The 21,804-nt window shown below is 43.0% G+C and overlaps 1 protein-coding gene across 5 annotated transcripts in view; it reads left to right on the top strand.

Annotated features, from left to right (window-relative positions):
• LOC137377146 (neuron navigator 2-like) overlaps positions 1-21,804 on the top strand; it is a 984,055-nt gene that overhangs the window by 423,182 nt on the left and 539,069 nt on the right. For 3 of the 5 annotated variants that reach the window (XM_068046512.1, XM_068046508.1, XM_068046521.1), the window contains exon 1: positions 16,399-16,653. The exons of the other annotated variants lie outside the window; for them this stretch is intronic. In XM_068046512.1, the coding sequence (XP_067902613.1) occupies positions 16,399-16,653 (255 nt within the window). Of the gene's footprint in view, positions 1-16,398; positions 16,654-21,804 lie in introns of those variants that run through there. 5 annotated transcript variants of the gene reach the window in all.

Below are 21,804 nucleotides of genomic sequence, written 5' to 3'. Positions count from 1 at the left end.
GGAGTTAGACATATTTTGCTTTCCAAAATGTGACTTCCAAAAATAAAGCTTAGCTTGCTCCCTTGAACTATTTCACTGTCCCCAGTGGATAGGTTTCCTTCTGGTTACTAATGGAGTGGAAAAAGTAGGTACAAAAGCATATCCCAGATTATACTTGCACGCGACCTTGTATTCATTCATGCTAAAAATCTGAATAAAATATGTTTGTTGCTTTCTCCCCATTCTTAAAACCTTAAAAAGTTAAGACGTCCCTTCTCCTCATTTCTTTCTCACCAACTCAAAATGCTGTGTGCAGTCATGCTTCAACACCAATAACTTGCATTTATATAAAACATCCCAACTTGACAGCAGTATTATCAAACAAACCTTGACAACAAGCCACATGATATATTAGGACAAGAAGCTTTGTGAAAGAGATAAGTTTTAAGGAGAGCCTTAAAAGGGGAGAAAGAGATCAAGAGGTGGAGAGATTTAGAAAGGGAATTCCAGGGCTGAGGGCCTAGGCAGCTGAAGGTATGGCCATCGATGATGGTGTTGTATGATTGCCTTGAAGAGTGATATCCCTTTAATATCTTAATATGCTGATGAGCCAAATGCCAGGATGCAGTCATGTGACTTGAGCCAGAGTCACTCTGCAACAGTAACACCCAGAGTAAGTTTCTGTAAATAGTTAGCTCTGTACTGTGTATAATAGTTAGCTGTAATAAACCAGTTTGAGATCTTCAACCAACTGGACTCCACGCATCTCATTTATGTTGCATCATACAACATAAGTGAACACATTATATGGTGACAGCTGTGGTGAGAAGAAAAAAAGTCTACGTTGATGACCAGAGGTAAAACAGCTTTGAAAACGACCAATACAGCCAATACAGAGAAAGTTCGAAAAAATACTGACTCAAACAGTAAAAAAAAGAACTTACTTCAAGCTGTACAGGACAGAGCAAATAACACCAGACTGCAAAGAAGTGTCAAGGATATTGCTTTGTAAAAAAAAGCTTTGAAGTCCTGCAAAAGAACTTTTTTCAAAAGTTGCACGTAGAAAAGAAAACAGGGAAGACCTGACTCCTTTCCTGAGCTGATCGAGGTCGGTCCCATTACAGGGGGCATCCGCCAGAAAAAATGCAGGAAAACCCAGATCTCTGCAGAACTTCATCCACACAGCCAAAGCTTAAAAAGAAACCCATCAAACTACTCAAGCGTGAATAAGAGCTTCCATTCAGAAAGCCAGAGTAAATAAAACATTAAAATCACTGGAGGGTGAAGAACATAAAAAGACTCTTTAAAAAAAAGCCCCAATGAACTGCCTATTGAACAGCTGTGTAAACAGAGCAGGCTTAAGTGCTGGAAGCAAGGTAAACACACAGCACTAGCAAACACCTGCTCCTGTCAATCAAAGCAGCTAGTATAAATAACAGAGAATCTCTTAAAGGGGAAACAGTGCAGAGTCATAGAACAGGTTTTAAAGCAAAATAACAGCAGAGATATGCCTACCAAATTTTCCAGCATGAATTAGAAGCTCGTAGATATCCTGCGCGAGTTCCAACTGTTTAAAGAATGCAGTTATTCTTCACAGACCAAATAATTGTAGAGCCAGAAAAACAGGTTGTGAAAATACTGATCGCAGTTGGAAATGGGGGATTACACAGAATCAACACCATTGGGCTATCTGACTAGGACCAGAAAGATCCTATTAAAGATATGGAATGTGCTGGAAAATCAGCTCCGATTAAGAGCGAATTTTAGAATTTGCTGCCTGGAATTGATGTCTTACAGGTAACAGCCACAGGAATCAATAGACCATTTTTGTCAGTAGATGCCGTAGTAAGGGCAATGAATACAACTTCTCAGAAACTGAACTGTTGGACCGAATAGAGCTAGTAATTGTATCGACACCGATGAAAACATTTCAGAAAGACCTCTTGGGGGAAAAAGAAGGCCACAGCATTGATTCGCTGCTGGAAGATGGCAGGAAATATGAAGCCATTGTAGCTGGACAACAGCACCTGCAAGCACTAGGTGCAGTCAACAGAATCGGCACCAGGTCATAAAGAGCAAGAAAGCTGTGTGGTAAGGGCCGTCTGTCCCACTCATGGCAAAATTGCTCTGCACTTCGCGCAGCAACAGCAGTAAGGAAAGCACCAGAGACCTGCATAATCGCAAGCCGATACACGAAGTCCACAGCGAAACAGACCTGAGACAAGACTCAACGAGGTGTAGTTCTCAGCCAGAAGATGAAAAGGCATTCCACATTGTGAACTTGATACATCACATTGATGAAGTCAAACAACTGGAAGCTTTCGCCACTATTAATATCACGTGCCCAAAGAAAGCTGGCAAACATACACAGGCGCTAGTGCAAATATCCTACCAGTCCGACTACTCAAAGACATGTACCAGAGTCATTGGAAATCAATGATACAATCGACAATTGCCAAGTTATCTTCATACAATGGGTCATCCATTCCTCACAGTGGCACACTAACAATGCATGCAGCTATAGCAAGTCGGCATAGAAACACAAACATTCTACCTGGTAGACATGAGTGAACCAGCAGTGGCAGGACTACAAGCGAGTAAGGACCTCAACATCATTATCATCCACGAGGTCACCAAAGTACCCATTACAGCAGAAGGGGCCAAGGTACCCACATTGCGTCACAGCTCTCCCAGGATCTCAGTGGTTCTGGTTTGGAGAGTATCAGCTCCTTCTCAGAGATGCCACACCAAGAGTGTGAAGATCCAAACTCAGTTGATGGAAGTTCTTTTATCAACAGGCAATGTTTCCTCACACTCCAGCAACTCAGAAGAAGAGATTGATGTTGGCACTACTGAGAAACAAAGGCTGGCAGTGGGGAGCATTGCGAAGGGGAATTCTCTAAGGACCGGAACCCGCTTGCAGACTCTGTCCAGCATCAAATGGTGCAAACTGGAAATCCAGCAACAGCACAACTATGCCGTGCCTTCACTTCTGCTCTGTAGAGAACTGCCAGCGCCGCAACGAGCCAGAATGGACAGGTACCTCCACAAGGCCAGGTACTCCTCCCCCAACAAGTCCTTGACCTTGAGCCCCAGGCCTTCAAACGCAGAGGAGGAGGCGAGGTGAAGGACATGCAATGTCCTGAAGAGGCAGAGGAGGAATGAGTTGAAGCATTGTCTGTTGGCTCTTCGAGATGAGGTGCCGGAACCTTCCAAGAATGACAAGACCTCAAAAGTGGTCATCTTGAGAAAAGCAACAGAGTATATTCGGAGGCTGAGGGCAGACCAACAGAAACTGAATGCAGAGATGGAGAAACCTCAGAAAAAACAGCAACAGCTGAGATGCAATCTCTCCAAGCCAGAGTTGTCAAACCGCCAAAATGATATATGGACTCTTAAGCTTCTATATTTGTAAATTTTATAACTTATATCTCATACAAATAATTTTGAGATCCAATGTTATATGTTTTTACTTTTTGCATACAAAACTTTTCTTTGGAAAGAAAGGGGATGTTGTTTGATTGCCTTTAAGAGTGATGTCCCTTTAAGATCTTGGTATTCAAATAAGCCAAGTACCAGGACACAGTCATGTGACTCGGAGCCAGCATCAATCTGCAACTGTAACACCCAGAGTAAGGTTGTATAAATAGCTAGCTCTGTACTGAATATATATTAGCTGTAATAAAACAGTTTGAGATCTTCAACCAACTGGAGGCCACGTATCTCATTTATGTTGCATCAGACAAAATAAAAGAATGCATTACAGATGGAACAATGAAAATCAGGAATGAGCAATTTGCCTGAAATGCAGGAACGCAGAGATCTCTCAGGGTTCTGGAGCTGGAGGAGATTACAGAGATAGGGAGGGGGGAGGTCATGGAGTGCTTTGAAAACAGGATGAAAATTTGCAAAAAACTTTGACCATCTCGATCTGCTCAGGTGTCTTGTAACTGCAAACATTTCTTTTCCCAATTTTTTTGCTGAATTTTTTTCATACTGTAACAAAGAAATGTTGAAACATATTTATACAATTGTGTATTCTTTAATTGTGAAAGGATTGAACTGTACAGCACAGAAATATTTAAAGATACAGCAAATTGCCATAGAGAACTAGTTCCCTGAGTCGTCAAATTTTTACAAAACCTTTTGAGAATTATCGTGAAGGGATTTTCATATTTTCATTCGACTAATACAAACATTGTGTAAAAAAAGATATTTTTGTTTGAAGATTCATTATGCATGCTACTGATAAATATGTCATCCATATGTATTGATAGAGCTGAGATGAATTATTAAAATATACCTTGAGAAGCTTAACCCACTCTCATGACATCTTAAGCCCTTCATTGGTGTGCATTGACAAATCTGCTTTTGTTGCATCTACTCAGAATTTCTTGAATTTATTCCAGTAAGCACAAGTTCATGGGGCCCATCAAAACTCATTTCCTCTAATATCAGATGTTAGGATCTGGGTTTTTTTGGTACCCCATTTTAATAGCTTGTTTTGTTCAAAAATTGTAACATGTCAATTACTTTTATATCATCTTGGCTCAGTCTCCATCACTGAGACCATCTATATTCAACTTCATGATGTATCCTGTCTCCTCCTGCCTCAGCCCATCTGCATCTGAAACTCTTATCCATGCCTTCATTAGCTTTAGACTTGACTGTTACAATCCTGTACTGGCCAGCCTCCCATCTTGCATCCTCTGGAAACCCGAGCTCATCCAAAACTCTGCTGCCCATATCCGAACTCACACAAAGCTCCGTTCATCCACTGCAAATGGTATGTTGGCCTTCATAGCGAGAGGATTCGAGTACAGAAGCAGGGATGTCTTGCTGCAATTATACAGGGCCTTGGTGAGGCCGCAACTGGAATATTGTGTGCAGTTTTGGTGTCCTTATCTGAGGAAGGATGTTCTTACTATCGAGGGAGTGCAATGAAGGTTTACCAGACTGATTCCTGTGATGGCGGGACTGACGTATGAGGAGAGATTGAGTTGGTTAGGATTATATTCGCTGGAGTTCAGAAAAGTGAGAGGGGATCTCATAGAAACCTATAAAATTCTAACAGAACTTGACAGGGTAGATGCAGGAACGATGTTCCCAATGGTGGGGGAGTCCAGAACCAGAGGTCATAGTCTAAGGATACGGGGTAAACCTTTCATGACTGAGATTAGAAGAAATTTCTTCACCCAGAGAGTGGTGAGCCTGTGGAATTCACTACCACAGAAAGCAGTTGAGGCCAACACATTGTATGTTTTCAAAAAGGAGTTAGTTATAGCTCTTGGGTCTAAAGGGATGAAAGGGTATGGGGCGAAAGCCGGAACAGGTTACTGAGTTGGATGATCAGCCATGATCATAATGAATGGCGGAACAGGCTCGAAGGGCCGAATGACCTCCTTTTGCTCCTATTTTCTATGTTTCTGTGTCTCTGTGCTCACTGATCTATATTGGCACCCGGTCCAGCAACGCCATGATTTAAAATTCTCATACTTGTTTTCAAATCCCTCCATGGCCTCACTCCCCCCTATCTCTGCAACACCTTCCAGCCCTACAATCCTTCGAGATCTGTGCATTCCTGCAACTCTGACCTCTTGTGAATACTGCATGGTTGGCGGTCGTGCCTTGAGCTGCCTGGACCCTAACTCGTGAATTTTCCTTCAAGCCTTTCTGCTGCTGTACTTCACTCTCTCCTCCTTATAAGATACTCCTTAAAACCTGCCTGCATCAGTCCTAATCACCTTATATGGCTCGGTGTCCCATTTTGTGCCAAGTGCCTTGGGATGTTTTACAACATTAAAGGCACTATAGAAATACAGTTTGTTGCTATTAGTGCCATTGCACTTAGTCAGCAGGTTGTTGGTTCAAGTCGCACACCTAGAGTGAGCACACAATTTAAGCCAGCACTCCAGTAATGCATTGTCCGAGGTGCCGTCCTTCAGACAAGAGGTTGAACTGTCAGTCTGTTGTGACAGGTCAGATGGATGTTAAAGATCTTGTGGCACTATTCAACGACGAACAGGGAGTTCTTGGCTAACATTATTTTTTAAACCAATACTATGAAACTAGTATTACCAAAATTTGGATCAGTGATCATTCATCTCATGGGATGTAATGTGTTTAAATTACTTGCCACATTTAGCTGCATAACATTTCAAAAAGCATTTCATTACTTCTGAAATGCTTTGGGATTTTTGAGAAATGCGCTATGCAAGTTCATTCATTCTGATATCTAATAAAGTTGAATACCATTCAAAATCCTCCTTGTTGTGGGCTGTTGAAAAAATTCTGTGGTATAATCCTGTAGAGGGAAAAAGATTTGTCTTAACAAGGAACAGGAGACACCCGTTAGTGAAATTCCAATGAGTCTGTGGTAGAATATCAGGTCAACATGACATTGTTTTCAGACTTCTTTGTACAACAGTGTGCTTACCCCAACGTTGCTGTTTTGCATCAGAGTTATATTTGAGGGGGAGATTTTATCCAATTAGAAATGAAATGTTCCCTGAACTGTCCACAATGATAACAAGCACCTCAAAGACCTTTAGAAATTCTTTTAAATTAATGTTGGAATGTTGAATCAGCCTTAACCTTGCTTTGTGCTGGTGAACAAATAGTGCTTAGAAAATACCTCATCTCTGGCACTGATAAAAACTGTTACATGTTAGTAATTGCAGGTGCTATAAGGTGTAGACCATAAAGTCACTGTCAGCCGATATAGGGAGACTCAAATGTTCATGTTCTTCATTTGCTGTTCTAGCTACACATGCATAGTTGAGCTCATCCACAACTCTCCTGCCCGTATCCTAACTCGTACCCGTTATCCCTGTGCTCGCTAACCTACATTGGCTCCTCGTCCTGTGACACCTCAACTTTAAAATTCTCATCCTTGTTTTCAAATCACTCCATGGCCTTGCTCCTCCCTATATCTGTAACCTCCTGCAGCCTTATAACCCTCTAAGATCTCTGCGCTCCTTCAATTCTGGCCTTTTGTACTTCCATGATTTTAATTACTCCACCATTGACAGCCATGCCTTCAGCTGCTTAGGCCCTAAACTCTAGTACTGCCTCCCTAAACCGCTACGCCTCTCCCTCTCCTCCTTTTAAGATGCTTCTTAAGACCTCCTTTGTTCTTCTGTTCCAATACCTCCTTATATGACTTGGTGTCAAATTTTGTTAGATAATGCTCCTTAGGACGTATATAAATGTTGCTTTGGTCGAGTGAAAATTATAATTCTGTAACAATAACTATTTTTCAATGTATTCTGCTTCAGACAAGTGTGCATCGGTATCTTTTTAGGGGTCATAACAAAACACTATCGTATTGTCAGGCACATTTTATCAGTTTTCTCCCACACCATCCTGAGAGTTTTACAGGGAGCAACTTGCCAAAGTAAGAACAAGAGAATGAAGGTTTAAATTAGGAGCCAGGGAATTAAAAATTTCAATCAGGATATGTATAATAGTAAATGAATTAACAATAAGGGTTTTAGCACAGAGCAGCGCTAAAGGCATTAATTAAAATGAATAGTTTAAACAAGGTACTAACTAGATTATAGAAGCGGGAATAGAGGTTTTTTTTAGATAATGGAAGGGCAGCTGAGGCCTGTTGCTTGCAATTCCAGCACCATCGGAGAACTTCAGGACGTTTCGCATGTCTTGGGTGACCACTTGCATAGGTACTGTCTCCAGCTACTTGAGCTCGAACTCAGGGTTTCTGAGCTTGAGAGGCAACAGAGAGGCTGAGAGTTTCCTGGACTGGCCACTTCACAGGCAGAGAGAGTTCAGGATAGTAGATAGCATATGGGATCTTGGGCTTCACATAGAGGTATTGTGTACAAAAGCAGGGAAGTTATGCTGAATCTCTGTAAAGCTGTGGTTAGCTCACAACTAGAGTATTGCATTCAGTTCTGGTCACCGCACTTTAGGAAGGATTTGAGGGTCCTTGAGAGAGTACAGAGGAGATTTACCAGAATGGTTCCAGAGATAGGGGAATTTTGGCTACAAAGTTAGGTTGGAGAAGCTGGGGACATTCTCCTTGGAGCAAAGGAGATTGAGGGGAGATTTGATTGAGGTGTACAAGATTAAGACGGGTTGAGATAAGGTAGACAAAGAAAGCTGTTCCCATTAGCTGATGATACAAGGACTAGGGGTCACAGATTAAAAGTTTTGGGCTAGGGACAAACGAGGGATGTGAGGAAGAACTTTTTTACAGAACAAGTGGTAATGACCTGGAACTCGCTGCCTATGAGGTTGGTGGAAGTGGAGATGATCGATGATTTCAAAAGTAAATTGGATGGGCACTTGAGGGAAATAGATTTGCAAGGTGGGGATAGAGCAGGGGAATGGAACTGACTGGATTGCCAGCATGGACGAAGGGGCGAATGGCCTCCTCTTTTGCCCGAATGACTCCATGACTCTAAGAGATAAATGAGCTGATTGTGAAGTTCAGTCTATAGGCTCAGCATCACATTCTTGTTGCTCTTTTGCATTCGTAATCATCTTTCCATGTCATGTTGCTTAAATAATAATCCTATGAATTTTGTAACCACTGTAAGTTTGCGGTTATTTGCAGTGCCATTTACTGTTACTACAGCTGGTTTGCAAGTTTGTAGTATTTATTCTGCTTGGTGCTATATGTGGATTTGCAAGCAGTATTTTACTTGGAAGGAAGTAATGCATGTTAGGCTTCTTCTGATCTAAAGGCAGAAGTCTGCATCTGCCAGCTTCCAGCTAACTTATTTCTGTACTGACATTTCGTGTAGTTTCCACTGTGGCATTTATTTTTGGCTTTCCTGCAACTTTGGAATCAAGCTACAGAATTACACCTCGGCTATTAACATTAGAGTGGAGCCCAAAGGTATGATACAAAGCAATATGACTGATGGACACATCCTTAACTACAGTAGCCTGAGAATTTTAACAACACTACTGTTGTCAGTATGGGATATTTATTTGTGCTGTTTCCAGAGCATTTAAATTCTGTTACCAAAAATAAAAATAGTTGAGTTCTGTGATCATGAGTCTCAGTATATGTCCCTGAATGGTTGTGCAAAACTGGTTAGAATGGTAATTATGCTTTGGCACAAATAATTCAGTGATTGGCGGGTGAAGCAGTTGGTTTCTTTTGTGGATCTCTCATTTCAATCCTGAGAGTTTAGTTCTCTTTGTTTACAACAAAATGTGCATGGAGAAAGAAGCTATGAAGCTTTTGCCACAGGATTAGAAAAGCTGCAGTGCATAGAGTGCCCATTTACTCATTGGCTCTTAGAAAAAGGGATTTGCATACAGGCTTGCACTATCTTTCAAGAAGATAAAGAATCTGCCTCCTTTACATTTAACTCTTTATCTCTGTACCATCACTTGTCTCCGTCTTTGCCTCAGTTCATCTGCTGCTGAAGCCTTTGCCTTTGTTATCCCTAGACTCAACCACTCCAATGTTCTCCTGTCCAGCCTTCTACCTTGCACTCTGTGAACTTGAGCTCATCCAAATCTCTGCTGTCGATATCGTAACTCCCACGAAGTCCTGATCGTCCATCAACGCTGGACTCACTGACCTACACTGGCTCGAAGTCTGGCAACAACTCGATTTTAAAACTCTCACCCTTGTTTTCAAATCACTGCATGGTCTCGCCCCTCCCAATCTCTGTAACCTGCTACAACCCTCCAAGATCTCTGCACGCCTCCAATTCTGGTCTCTTGCACATCTATGATTTTAATCGCTTCACTATTGGTAACTGTGCCTTTAGCTACCTAGGCCCAAAGTTCTGAAATTGCCCCCCCAAACCTCTCCTCCTCTCTCTCCCCCCTTTAAGACCGTCTTTAAAACCTACCTTTTTGACTAGGCTTTCAGTCACCTATCCTAATATCTGTTTTCTTGGCTCGCTGTCAAATTTTGTTTCATAATGCTCCTGTAAAATGCTTTGGGATGCTTTATTATGTTAAAGGTGGGGTCATCCCTCGAACCTGGCTGCAACACCCACCACTAGCGCAGATATTCTGTGTGTGGGTATCTGCGCACGAGTTGTTCGGGATCACAAATTTGGTGGTCACAGCACAGATGTGCCCGAACAGCTGACGGAGGTTGTGACAGCTGACTCTCGGAGGACTGTGGCAGGGCCCGATGATGCTGAACTTCAGGCTGATGACATGCCTCTGCAGTCATTAGCAAAACGGCAGATGCTGGAGCTACAGGGTGAGGGGAGGGAACATCTGATGGTTCTTCCAGAGGCTATGCGCACCCTGGCACGGGCAATGAAGGAGCCCATCCAGCTCATGAGTGCCACCATGCCTCTGGGGTGTGTGTGTGCTTAGCTTCCTCCATTGAGAGATTGCGGACCCAATTGGAGAGTCTTATCGAGCAAACCACCCAGTGGATGCCAGAGATGCGCCTGGACCTTCATGCCATTGCCAACTCTGTGGAGTAATGGCTGGGGGAGGGTGTGGGAGGGGTGGGCAATGTGCCTAGGCTCACCGCCAGGTTCTCTCACTCCTCAGGTGAGCAAGGAGGTATAGGTGTGCCTTGAAAGGGCAGAGGAGTGGCACCCTGATGCATCTGGGGGCTCCTCTCCAGGCACTCCTGGTGTGGACTGCAGCTCTTCAGTTCCTGTCAGTGATGCAAGCATCTCACGTAGCTCTGGTGACAGAGCTGGCTCCTGCACTTACAGAAGGCCCTTGATATGCCGGGGCCCTCCAGGCCTCAGCCAGGCAGAGGGCGATGGCCAAAGTCATCCAAAGCCATGGGGCAGCAAGGTCAGCAGCCTGCCTCCACCTCAGCTGACAGCACAGGGAGAGCACAATGTGGAAGTACACACAAGAGAATTTAAGAAGAGCACCGAGCTGCACTCAGGGTTCATGGGTTAATAGTTTGTTAAAGCATGCTGCCTTGCGATTTTCTGGCTCTCCAATAAGTGTGTCATGTGACAAGGCAAGAGGTATCCTTGCATTTCTTGCGGGCTGCTGAGTACCCTGGTTCCAACAAAGGTTGTGATTGGTGGACCACACCACAAGAGGTCAATGCATTCCCCATGCCGCAGTGTAATATCTTATTGGGTACAGGTAAATGGAAAGCTCAAAGAGAGAAATGGAAATAGTGCTGCAACTTCATTGAATTGCATGTATCTGTCATGAAAGATCATGTGAAAGGTGACTGTGTTAGCGTGTCCCAAGTCTCACTTGTGCATATCACATGGTGCCTTGCCTGTGGTCCCTGGGGTTCTTCAGTATCCTGCACCTGGTCAGCATCTTCCTCCATTTCCTCATCATCGGAAGAGGCATTGCGCTCCTCAATATCCTCATTGTTCAAATGCAGAGCAAAATGTAATACTTACTCTGTGTGTCCTACCTGGATCTAGACCTGGCCCGACCCGATCCGAGCCCGAAAGCCGGACCCGGAAGAGCGACCTGACCCGAACCCGACACATGTTGTCGGGTCTCATCAGGTTACTATGGCCTGTCCGATGATCACACAAGTTGTCCCGTGGCAAGTGTTGTCCCTCTGCAGCAGTGCTAGGGTTCCTCACAGGTGCCAGAAGCCACATCTTCCTTGGGTAGCCCTTGTCACCCAGTATCCATCCTTGAAGGCATGCTGGGGGTCTGAAAAGGTCTGGCACCTGGGACTGCCTTGGTTTATAGGTGTCATGGCTACTTCCCAGGAACCATGCATACTCCTGCAGGAAGCGCTTGTGCTGGTCCTACGTTGAGCGAGTGGAAACGCTCCCTGTTGATGAAGGCTGCTGCCTGGTCTGTGTGAGCCTTGATGGCCACATGCATGCAGTCGATTACACTCTGCACCTGGGGGAATCCAGCCCCAAACCCTATGGCCCTCTCAGCCTAACTTTCCGTATCGGTATGAGTGTGCACGTAGTGGCTGGCCCTCTTGAACATGGCATTGGCGACCATCATGGTGCAGCGATAAGCCACAGACTGAGATCCCACACATATATCTAGTGGATCCCTGGAATGATCCAGAGGCTTAGAAATTCAGCATCACTGGCATTGGGGGATTCAGCGAAGGTAATGCCATTGAATGTCAAGGGGAGGTGGTTAGACTCGTGTTGGATATGGTCATTGCCTGGCACTTGTGTAGCATGAAATTTACTTGCCAATTATCAGCCCAAGCCAGAATGTTGTCCAGGCCTGATACCTGCTGTAGCAGTTAACCTATAAAACCCCAAAAAATTCAGTTTCGATTCTGGGTCTCATTCATGTTGTTGGACCACAGGTGGGGGTAGGATTGGGTCACTACATAGAATCATAGAAAATAGGAGCAGGAGTAGGCCATTCGCTCTTCCGGCCTGCTCCGCCATTCAAAAAAGATCATGGCTGATCGTCTAATTCAGTACCCTGTTCCCGCTGTCTCCCCATATCCCTTGATCCCTTTGGCATTTAGCACTACAATTGGCCTCATTGCTTCTGTGTTTGAGAGAAGGGAAAATCAACCAGGATTCCTGTTTTTTTTTAAAAATTAGAAATCAAGGTGAAGGGGCAATGCCCATAATACAGTACAATCGCAAGACTCAAAATAAAGGACTAGATAAATTGAGAAATAGTCATTAAAGCACCTACTTGCTTTAACATAAAGAAATGTTGTAAGGTGATTAACAAATTGGAGTAAAGAAATGAACACCAAGCCTGGAAGGGAGAGATTCAGAAGGTAGACTGAAAGCTTAGTCCAAAAGATGGGTTTTGAGTAGCTTTTCTGAGGTTGGGATGGTTCCAGATGAACAGAAGGTCAGAGGCCAAGGAGCAGAACATTCACTAGGGAATGCAGACCTGGTGTAGATTGTAGAGAAAGCATGTGGTTAGGTCATGAAGGGATCTTTAATTATTTTAAATTTCAAGTGTTGGTGTCTAGATGACACTGTGGGTCAGTGAGAGGGGAGGGTGGAAGATGGATGAATGGTTAGGCAATTCCAAACTTGGCTTTAAAATACTAACGATGTTGCCAGGACAGGAAAAATGCATCTATGAGGAAAGATTGGATAGGCTGGGGTTGTTCTCCTTGGAACAGAGAAGGCTGACTGGAGATCTGATTGAAATGTACAACATTTTGAAGGGGCTTGGATAGAGTGGAGGTGTTTAGTTTAGTTTAGAGATACAGCACTGAAACAGGCCCTTCGGCCCACCGAGTCTGTGCCGACCATCAACCACCCCTTTATACTAATCCTACACTAATCCCATATTCCTACCACATACCCACCAGTCCCTATATTTCCCTACCACCTACCTATACTAGGGGCAATTTATAATGGCCAATTTACCTATCAACCTGCAAGTCTTTGGCATGTGGGAGGAAACCGGAGCACCCGGAGGAAACCCACGCAGACACAGGGAGAACTTGCAAATTCCACACAGGCAGGGAAGGGTCTATTCACCTTAGCAGAGAGGTCAGTGACAAGGGGGCATAGATTTAAAGTGATTGGTGGAAAAATTATAGGGGAGATGAGGAAAAACATTTTCACCCAGAGGGTGGAGATGGTCTGGAACTCACTGCCTGAAAGGGTAGTTGAGGCAGAAACCTTCAACTCATTCAAAAGGAGTCTGGATATGCACCTCAAGTGCCGTAAGCTGCAGGGCTATGGACCAAATGCTTGAAGGTGGGATAGGAATAGGTGGATCGTTTTTTGCCCACACAGACACGATGGGCCAATTAGCCTCTTTCTGTGCCTTAAACTTTCTATGATTCTATGATTCCATGAAAATCCTGGAACCTAAAAGTGCTGTGGGAATCCATACACCACACAGACTGCAGCGGTCCAAGAAGACAGCTCACCCACTACCTTCTCAAGGACAATTAAGAATTGTCAATAAATGTTGACCTTGCCAGCGATAACCACGTCCCATGAACAAATTAAAAAACAAGCTGCTTCCTAATTTAAAAAAAATATGTAATCGTGAACTGAATAGGGCAGTTGTTTGAAGTATGAAGGGAATAGGGCGAAGATAGGCAAATTTCCATTGAAACAGGAAAGTGGAGTGGGCGAGAGTTTGAAGAAATGCCAGAATTTTGCATTGTGTGGGTGATGGAAGGGACAGGAATAGGACCAGAGCTCTTGTTTAATTTCAGAGGATCTAAAGGCAGGAATAGAAATTGATGCCAGTCATCACCGTCAAAATGAATGGAGCAGTGAAGGGCAGTATCTTTTGTAACTTAGATTAAAGTTGGAGAAGAAATATGAATGAGAATATGGTGCGTTGCTCTTCAGGAAAGTTGGGAACTGTAAAATCAGGATGGACGATGAGTAGAAAACAGGGATTAAACAACTTACTCGAATCAGCTTCATGATGGAACCAGAGCATTATAAATAGCTGCCAACTTGGATTAGTGAAAGCAGATCCTGGATTTGTGATATTTATAGTTAAAAATGTCATTCAAATTGAGATTCTTAATGATACTGACATCCTTCTATTTGCCACATGGTTCCTAGCGAGTTAAACCCATTAGTACTGATGAAAATATATCGGAAATCAATCAGTGCTTGAGCATAACTCCCCTATAAAGGAATGTCTCTATAAATTATATCCGAATTCATTGGTATAAAGATTGTAAAAAAGTGTTTTTGCAAAAAAAGAAATGTAATATTGTTTCATACGTGCAATTCAAAACAGGTTAGCAAAACATTTACAGGGACATATGCCTGAAAATATAATGAGACGGTTCAAAAAAGTTAATAGGATTCAACTATTGCAAAAGCACCAATCTGATGCATTTTGTAAATTATGGTGATGCCTGAATGCCGTGAACAGAAATAAGGTGGAGCTTCGAGTTGGTTTTACAGTGATAATGCTGCAATAACTCATTAACATACTTTACTAGTTCAACAGTTTATTTATATAATAAGGGTTGAAATACCAAATACCATGGCTTAAAACAAGTGCAAAGCTATATTTGTCAATTATTACTCGACCCAGCTTAAAAATAACTTGGACATCCAGTGCCAAATGTGTCTTTAGTTTGAGAACACTGAAAGCTACATCTAATTTTGCATGTCACATTTTCATTCAACTTACAAAAGGATTGCAGCTTGTGTGACACAGATGTCATTTACTCACACTAACCTGGACACGTTTTAAAATAATCTCCGATTGAAACTACATGGCAGTAAAGAATGATCAACGATTTCGAGGTATGACTGCACTGTATTTATCTAGAGCAGGAGTTACAGACTGGGGTGGTTTAAATCTACAGGCATTTTCTGTCCCAGTTTTAATGTGGAGGAGTTATTGCCTATCTCTTTAATCCTCCCTTTATAGACTTACTGACTCAGACATAGTTCAAAACTAGTGGCTATTCATTATTTTCTTTTTTTTGCAGCCCACTGAAGCTACAAATGGTCTTTGTGCTACAGTAAAATAATGGCACATTTAGCCAGCTCTCGGTGTATTAGGCCACTCCCTTTTTGCAGTGAATTTTTGTATTTCTGATTTGAGAGAACTGGGCCAATCAGATGCTTGCACTATCAGACCCTTTGCCTTCTTCTGATCTCAACTGCTTTTTCTTCAGCATAGTCACAAGAATGTGCTAATATAAATCGATGAGCTATCCTGACCGTTTTTATTTTGTTATGTTTTAAATCCGTGTGCAGTAATCTGCCAGAAGCAGCACTGCTTGCTGTACAACTGACTGCCTTTCAGGTGAACCGCATACATGAAGTTGTTCGCATTTGAAAAAAAAATTTATACCTATGGCCAGGAAACTGCATCATCTTTTGATCCGGTAGACTGAATGGACAGTTTCCTCTCTGCGTTCTTTCTGTCTTGCGACTGTAGCTAGCGCTGGTCAGGCTGAGGAGATTCTCTTTCTCCTAAGGCACTGTTCCAAGGGCATTGGTCATTAACATATTAAGCTGTGCATTTGCATCTGGACTAAGACACTGAAGAGACTAGACGTTTTGAGCTGGAAATTCTGCACACATATATACACACACACTACCTTATATTTGCATGTGACGAAGAATCGCAGAAAGCAGGATGTTATTTCTCCATTGGACTGCTGTGATTTTGAAGGTGGAATGACGGGACAGCGAACAAAAAATATCCACAGATCTCTTGAGCTGTGCTTTTCTGCAGAAGGGCTGGTTGTGGAAAATTACAACGTTCAGTCATTCTGTGCAACCAGCTGCTAAAACACAGACATGTGGTGCAAAAGGGAGGAATGAAGCTGGCTGACTAATAGGGGTAAAAATAAAATAAAATAAAGTATTCCTCGTTGACAGAACAGTGGGAAAACCTTTCAGCTTTGATTGTTCATCACTTAAACTGTGATTGAGCTTCCTACTCTGGCTGTACAGACTGCTATAGAAGAACGGATTTCAAAGCACGTAGCTTTTCTCCTGGTGCTGCTGTTGCTGCTATTACTGCTGCTGCTGTTTCTGACTGAGTTAGAAGAAGACGTGTCGAGAAGGGGAACAGAAAATGCCAGCAATTCTAGTGGCCTCGAAAATGAAGTCGGGACTGCCTAAGCCCGTTCATAGTGCCACTCCTATCCCGAATGTCACCGCAAGGGCTTTACAGCAGCCTTCTTACCTGAAGCTTGGGAGCAAGGTGGAAGTGACTAAACCAACATATTCGAGCCAGATTTCTCTCAAATCTTCGCATGTGCTTGTGTGTGAAGGGGAGAGGGTGCTGCATGGAAAGATCACCACCACAGAAAATGGCTTTGATACACAGGTCAGAAAAATTATGATTTTCAGTTCATATCTCTCATTTAGAGGAGTACATTTTGTGGCCTGGGCAGTTTTTAAAAATATATATATCTAACTGGGTATCAAGCAGCAGGATCTTCGTATTGTCACTGCTCATTTAACAAAAAAAAAGTGGCAGCAATGTGAAGTGACAGTGCATTCAGTTGGATTTGGCCAGGTGCCCTGGCGTTTATTATCAGCGACACATTCTGCTGTGGTTGATGGTCAGTATGACATATCAAGCTACAGTATGTAGGGTAGTTTATTGGGATAGTGCCAGAATCTGAAGGGATTTGTGCCTGTGGCTAATATTGGTATTATTATTAGTGTAAAGATAGTGCTGGAATCTTCTTCACAGGCGGGCTGAACTTAATTGCTTGTTACCAACGTACGATTACAGCCCAATTAAATGGACAGAAGCTGACTGTTGAGAAATCCTTTAGTTTTAACCCTGTATCCTCATAAAACAGAATTCTCATCAATTGAATTTAAAAAAAAGTTATAGACAGCTTAGTGAAGTTAAATGAGACCATGTTACAGCCAGTAAACATGATTAAAATTGTAAGGGTTAAGTACCAATTATATGTCTTGATTTTGGCTTAGTTGGTACACTATATCTCTTGAAATTGTATAAACTATGATGAAGGCCTTGTCAGGTTTTGTTCTGCAGTTTCATGTAGCCTTCTGCAGCCTTTCAGAGAAAGCTAAATTAGGTAATGTTTTATTTGGTACTCGGAATAGTATCCAGCTAATGGCTGAGATTGCTGTGAGCTTCCATTTGTTGTAATGCAGCATTGCCTATTTTGGGCAAATAAAATTAGGAGAATGTTATACGATATGGAAAAGAAAATCAAGCTTTTATGTATTTTGACCCATAAAATATTGCAGTACAAAATATAAAAAGGATGGGGGTTTTTGCATTTTTTTGTGTATTTCTATGATGAGTGAAGGTGTGAATTCCTGAATGGTCATCATTTATGGTAGAAAGAATATTTCTTTTCTCAAGATGTGCATTCTGAAATGTACTTTAAAATTGTATTTGAGAGCCTTATGTTTTTGGACAAAGAAGCATCAAATCTTTTACTTTGGCAAATTTGGCTAATGGGGGACATCAGATTGTGGCTGAGGAAAGCAAGTTCAAGGCTGAAGGGGAGCCTGAAAGAAAGATGGCTCGTGGAGCTCACTGCAGCTCAGGTGCAAAATGAGGAAACGAAATGTGGCATTGTCATATTCCTGAATTGAGATGGTTTTCAGTTCAGTCAGAGTAATAGGATATGTTCATTAAAGATAATTAAAAGCAACACCTGAAGTGGATAAGACCATGAGAAACCTAATGGGTTTACATGTGAGGAATAGAAAATGTGAAGAAAGACTTGCAAAATTGAAGCTTTTTTCATCAGAACAGATTAATGAGTGCTTTGATAAAGGTGTTCAATATTAAAATTGGATGGGGAAGTGAATATAGAAATGAATATGTTTTAATGTTTCAAGTAGATGAGGGTTTTTTTTTTAAAAAAGGGATATAGGTACAAGATTAATTGTAAGAGATTTATGGCAGAGAGCAACAGCAACATTTTACACAGAGGGTTGTGAGGTTACAGAATACACTACCAGACTGAGCAATGGAAACAGGGGCCTTGTCAACATTTACAAGAAGGTTGGAAAGGTGCTTGAAGGAAAGGGGAATAAAGAGATATGGAAACAGAGCAGGCACATGGGAGGATAAACACCAGCATGGACTTTTTGGGATGAATAGCTCTTTCTGTGTTGTAGTTTACATACGAACATACGAATTAGGAGCCGAAGTAGGCCATTCGGCCCCTCGAGCCTGCCCTGCCATTCAATAAGATTATGGCTGATCTGTTTGTTTTTCAAATTCCACACTCCCATCTAGAATTAGAATTAGAATTAGAATATTACAGCGCAGTACAGGCCCTTCGGCCCTCGATGTTGCGCCGATCATCTGACCTACACTATTCCATTTACATCCATATGTCTATCCAATGACCACTTAAATGCCCTTAAAGTTGGCGAGTCTACTACTGTTGCAGGCAGGGCGTTCCACGCCCCTACTACTCTCTGCGTAAAGAAACTACCTCTGACATCTGTCCTATATCTTTCACCCCTCAACTTAAAGCTATGTCCCCTCGTGTTTGCCATCCTCATCCGAGGAAAAAGACTCTCACTATCCACCCTATCTAACCCTCTGATTATCTTGTATGTCTCTATTAAGTCACCTCTCCTCCTCCTTCTCTCTAACGAAAACAACCCCAAGTCCCTCAGCCTTTCCTCGTAAGACCTTCCTTCCATACCAGGCAACATCCTAGTAAATCTCCTCTGCACCCTTTCCAAAGCTTCGACATCCTTCCTATAATGCGGTGACCAGAACTGCACGCAATACTCCAGGTGCGGCCTCACCAGAGTTTTGTACAGCTGCATCATGACCCCGTGGCTCTGAAACTCGATCCCCCTACTAATAAAGGCTAACACACCATATGCCTTCTTAACAGCCCTATTAACCTGGGTAGCAACTTTCAGGGATTTATGTACCTGGATACCAAGATCTCTCTGCTCATCTACACTACCAAGAATCTTCCCATTCGCCCAGTACTCTGCATTGCTGTTACTCCTTCCAAAGTGAATCACCTCACACTTCTCCGCATTAAACTCCATTTGCCATCTCTCAGCCCAGCTCTGCAGCCTATCTATGTCCCTCTGTACCCTACAACACCCTTCGACACTATCCACAACTCCACCGACCTTCGTGTCATCCGCAAATTTACTAACCCACCCTTCTACACCCTCATCCAGGTCGTTTATAAAAATGACAAACAGCAGTGGCCCCAAAACAGAACCTTGCGGTACACCACTAGTAACTAAACTCCAGGATGAACATTTGCCATCAACCACCACCCTCTGTCTTCTTTCAGCTAGCCAATTTCTGATCCAAAGCTCTAAATCACCTTCAACCCCATACTTGCGTATTTTCTGCAATAGCCTACCGTGGGGAACCTTATCAAACGCCTTACTGAAATCCATATACACCACATCCACGGCTTTACCCTCATCCACCTGTTTGGTCACCTTCTCGAAAAACTCAATAAGGTTTGTGAGGCACGACCTACCTTTCACAAAACCGTGCTGACTATCGCAAATGAACTTATTCTTTTCAAGATGATTATAAATCCTGTCTCTTATAACCTTTTCCAACATTTTACCCACAACCGAAGTAAGGCTCACAGGTCTATAATTACCAGGGCTGTCTCTACTCCCCTTCTTGAACAAGGGGACAACATTTGCTATCCTCCAGTCCTCCGGCACTACTCCTGTCGACAATGACGACTTAAAGATCAACAACAACGGCTCTGCAATCTCCTCCCTGGCTTCCCAGAGAATCCTAGGATAAATCCCATCTGGCCCAGGGGACTTATCTATTTTCACTCTTTCCAAAATTGCTAACACCTCCTCCTTGTGAATCTCAATCCCATCTAGCCTAGTAGGCTGTATCTCAGTAATCTCCTCGGCAACATTTTCTTTCTCTACTGTAAATACTGACGAAAAATATTCATTTAACGCTTCCCCTATCTCCTCTGATTCCGCACACAACTTCCCACTACTATCCTTGATTGGCCCTGTTCTAACTCTTATCATTCGTTTATTCCTGATATACCTATAGAAAGCCTTAGGGTTTTCTTTGATCCTATCCGCCAATGACTTCTCGTGTCCTCTCCTTGCTCTTCTTAGCCCTCCCTTTAGATCCTTCCTGATAATGTTTGATTCCCTTGCCTAACAAGAATCTATCTACCTCTGCATGAAAATATTCAATGATCCCGCCTCCAGTGCCTTCTGCGGCAGAGAGTTCCAAAGTCGCACAACCCACTGAGGGAAAAAAATTCTCATCTCTGTCCTAAAAGGGCAACCCCTAATTTTAAAACAATGACCTATGTGATCTTGCTGTTCTGTCACAGATATCCTGCTGTAATAACCACCCGTCTTCCATTTGATGCATAACTGCTTCACATTGTACAATTTAGCTATGCAAACCACTTGTTACAAGGTGGTTTAGGCAAGTTGCCATCCTGTGTATGTGGCCAGTTTGTGTAATGTGTATAGTTACAGTGCCTCACAGTGAGTGGGTTGCCTGTTTAAGGTTCCAGCAATTCTATTCATCTGCTAAACAGAAAAAGCTTGTTTCTTTGGTTCTCATGTTACTGAAGGTAGTTGACACTACAGTTTTGGAGCTTCAAATTGTTAGCACCGAGTGGTATAAGATATGATTGTATGGGTTTGATTCAGTTTATCCTGAAACACCTTTAAAGCTGTTGCTTTGCTGTCATTTTTATTTACTTGAATATTTGTTGGTTATAACATAGTAGCATGGATAGAGGATTGGCTAACTAACAGAAAACAGAGAGTCCGGATAAATGGGTCATTTTCAGGTTGGCAAACTGTAACTAGCGGGGCGCCACAAGGATCAATGCTGAAGCCTCAACTATTTACAATCTGTATTAATGAATTGGATGAAGAGACCAAGTGTATTGTAGCTAAATTTGCTGACGATACAAAGATAGGTGAAAAAGCATGTTTTGAGGAGGACACAAAGGACTGGATTTTCCTCTGGATTTTGGGACCCTGACGTTGGGACCAAATGGGAGTCCCGATCCTGCATTTGCCCGGAGCAAGACTGGCAGAACTATATTCCCAGCGGTGGCCTCCTAATTGGATGCCTTTGAGCTCATCGTCCTATGAAGCACACTGGGCGGACGCCTGATGCTGCCAGCCCAATCAGAGGGCTGACAGCTCTACAGCCTCAGCAGCCCCACCGGGAGAGATGGGAGTTGTTCAAGCAGGCAAGAGACCTCAAAATGGAGGCGCCCTCATAGGCGAAAATTTAAAGCAAGCCAAACCGTTAGGTGACTCTGAGAGGAGGGGAAACCCCTTTGGCACAAGTGTTTGGGCTGTGGGTGTGGCCTTTCCTGCTAGCAGCCCCCTCTTTGGAACTTGGAGCCTCTGGCTTCAATGGCTCCCCAGCTTGCCACAGCAAGACTGCTTCCACAGAGCCGACGGACCCTGCACGAGGCAGGGAGCCATTCCGCCACCAGGAAAGTGCCTCAGTTGGGGCCTTAGGTATGTAAAT

This window comes from Heterodontus francisci, chromosome 14 (genome assembly GCF_036365525.1).
Source record: "Heterodontus francisci isolate sHetFra1 chromosome 14, sHetFra1.hap1, whole genome shotgun sequence".
Lineage (NCBI taxonomy): Eukaryota > Metazoa > Chordata > Chondrichthyes > Heterodontiformes > Heterodontidae > Heterodontus > Heterodontus francisci.
Note: the sequence above shows the minus strand (reverse complement) of the source record. Positions and strands in the feature narration are given on the sequence as shown.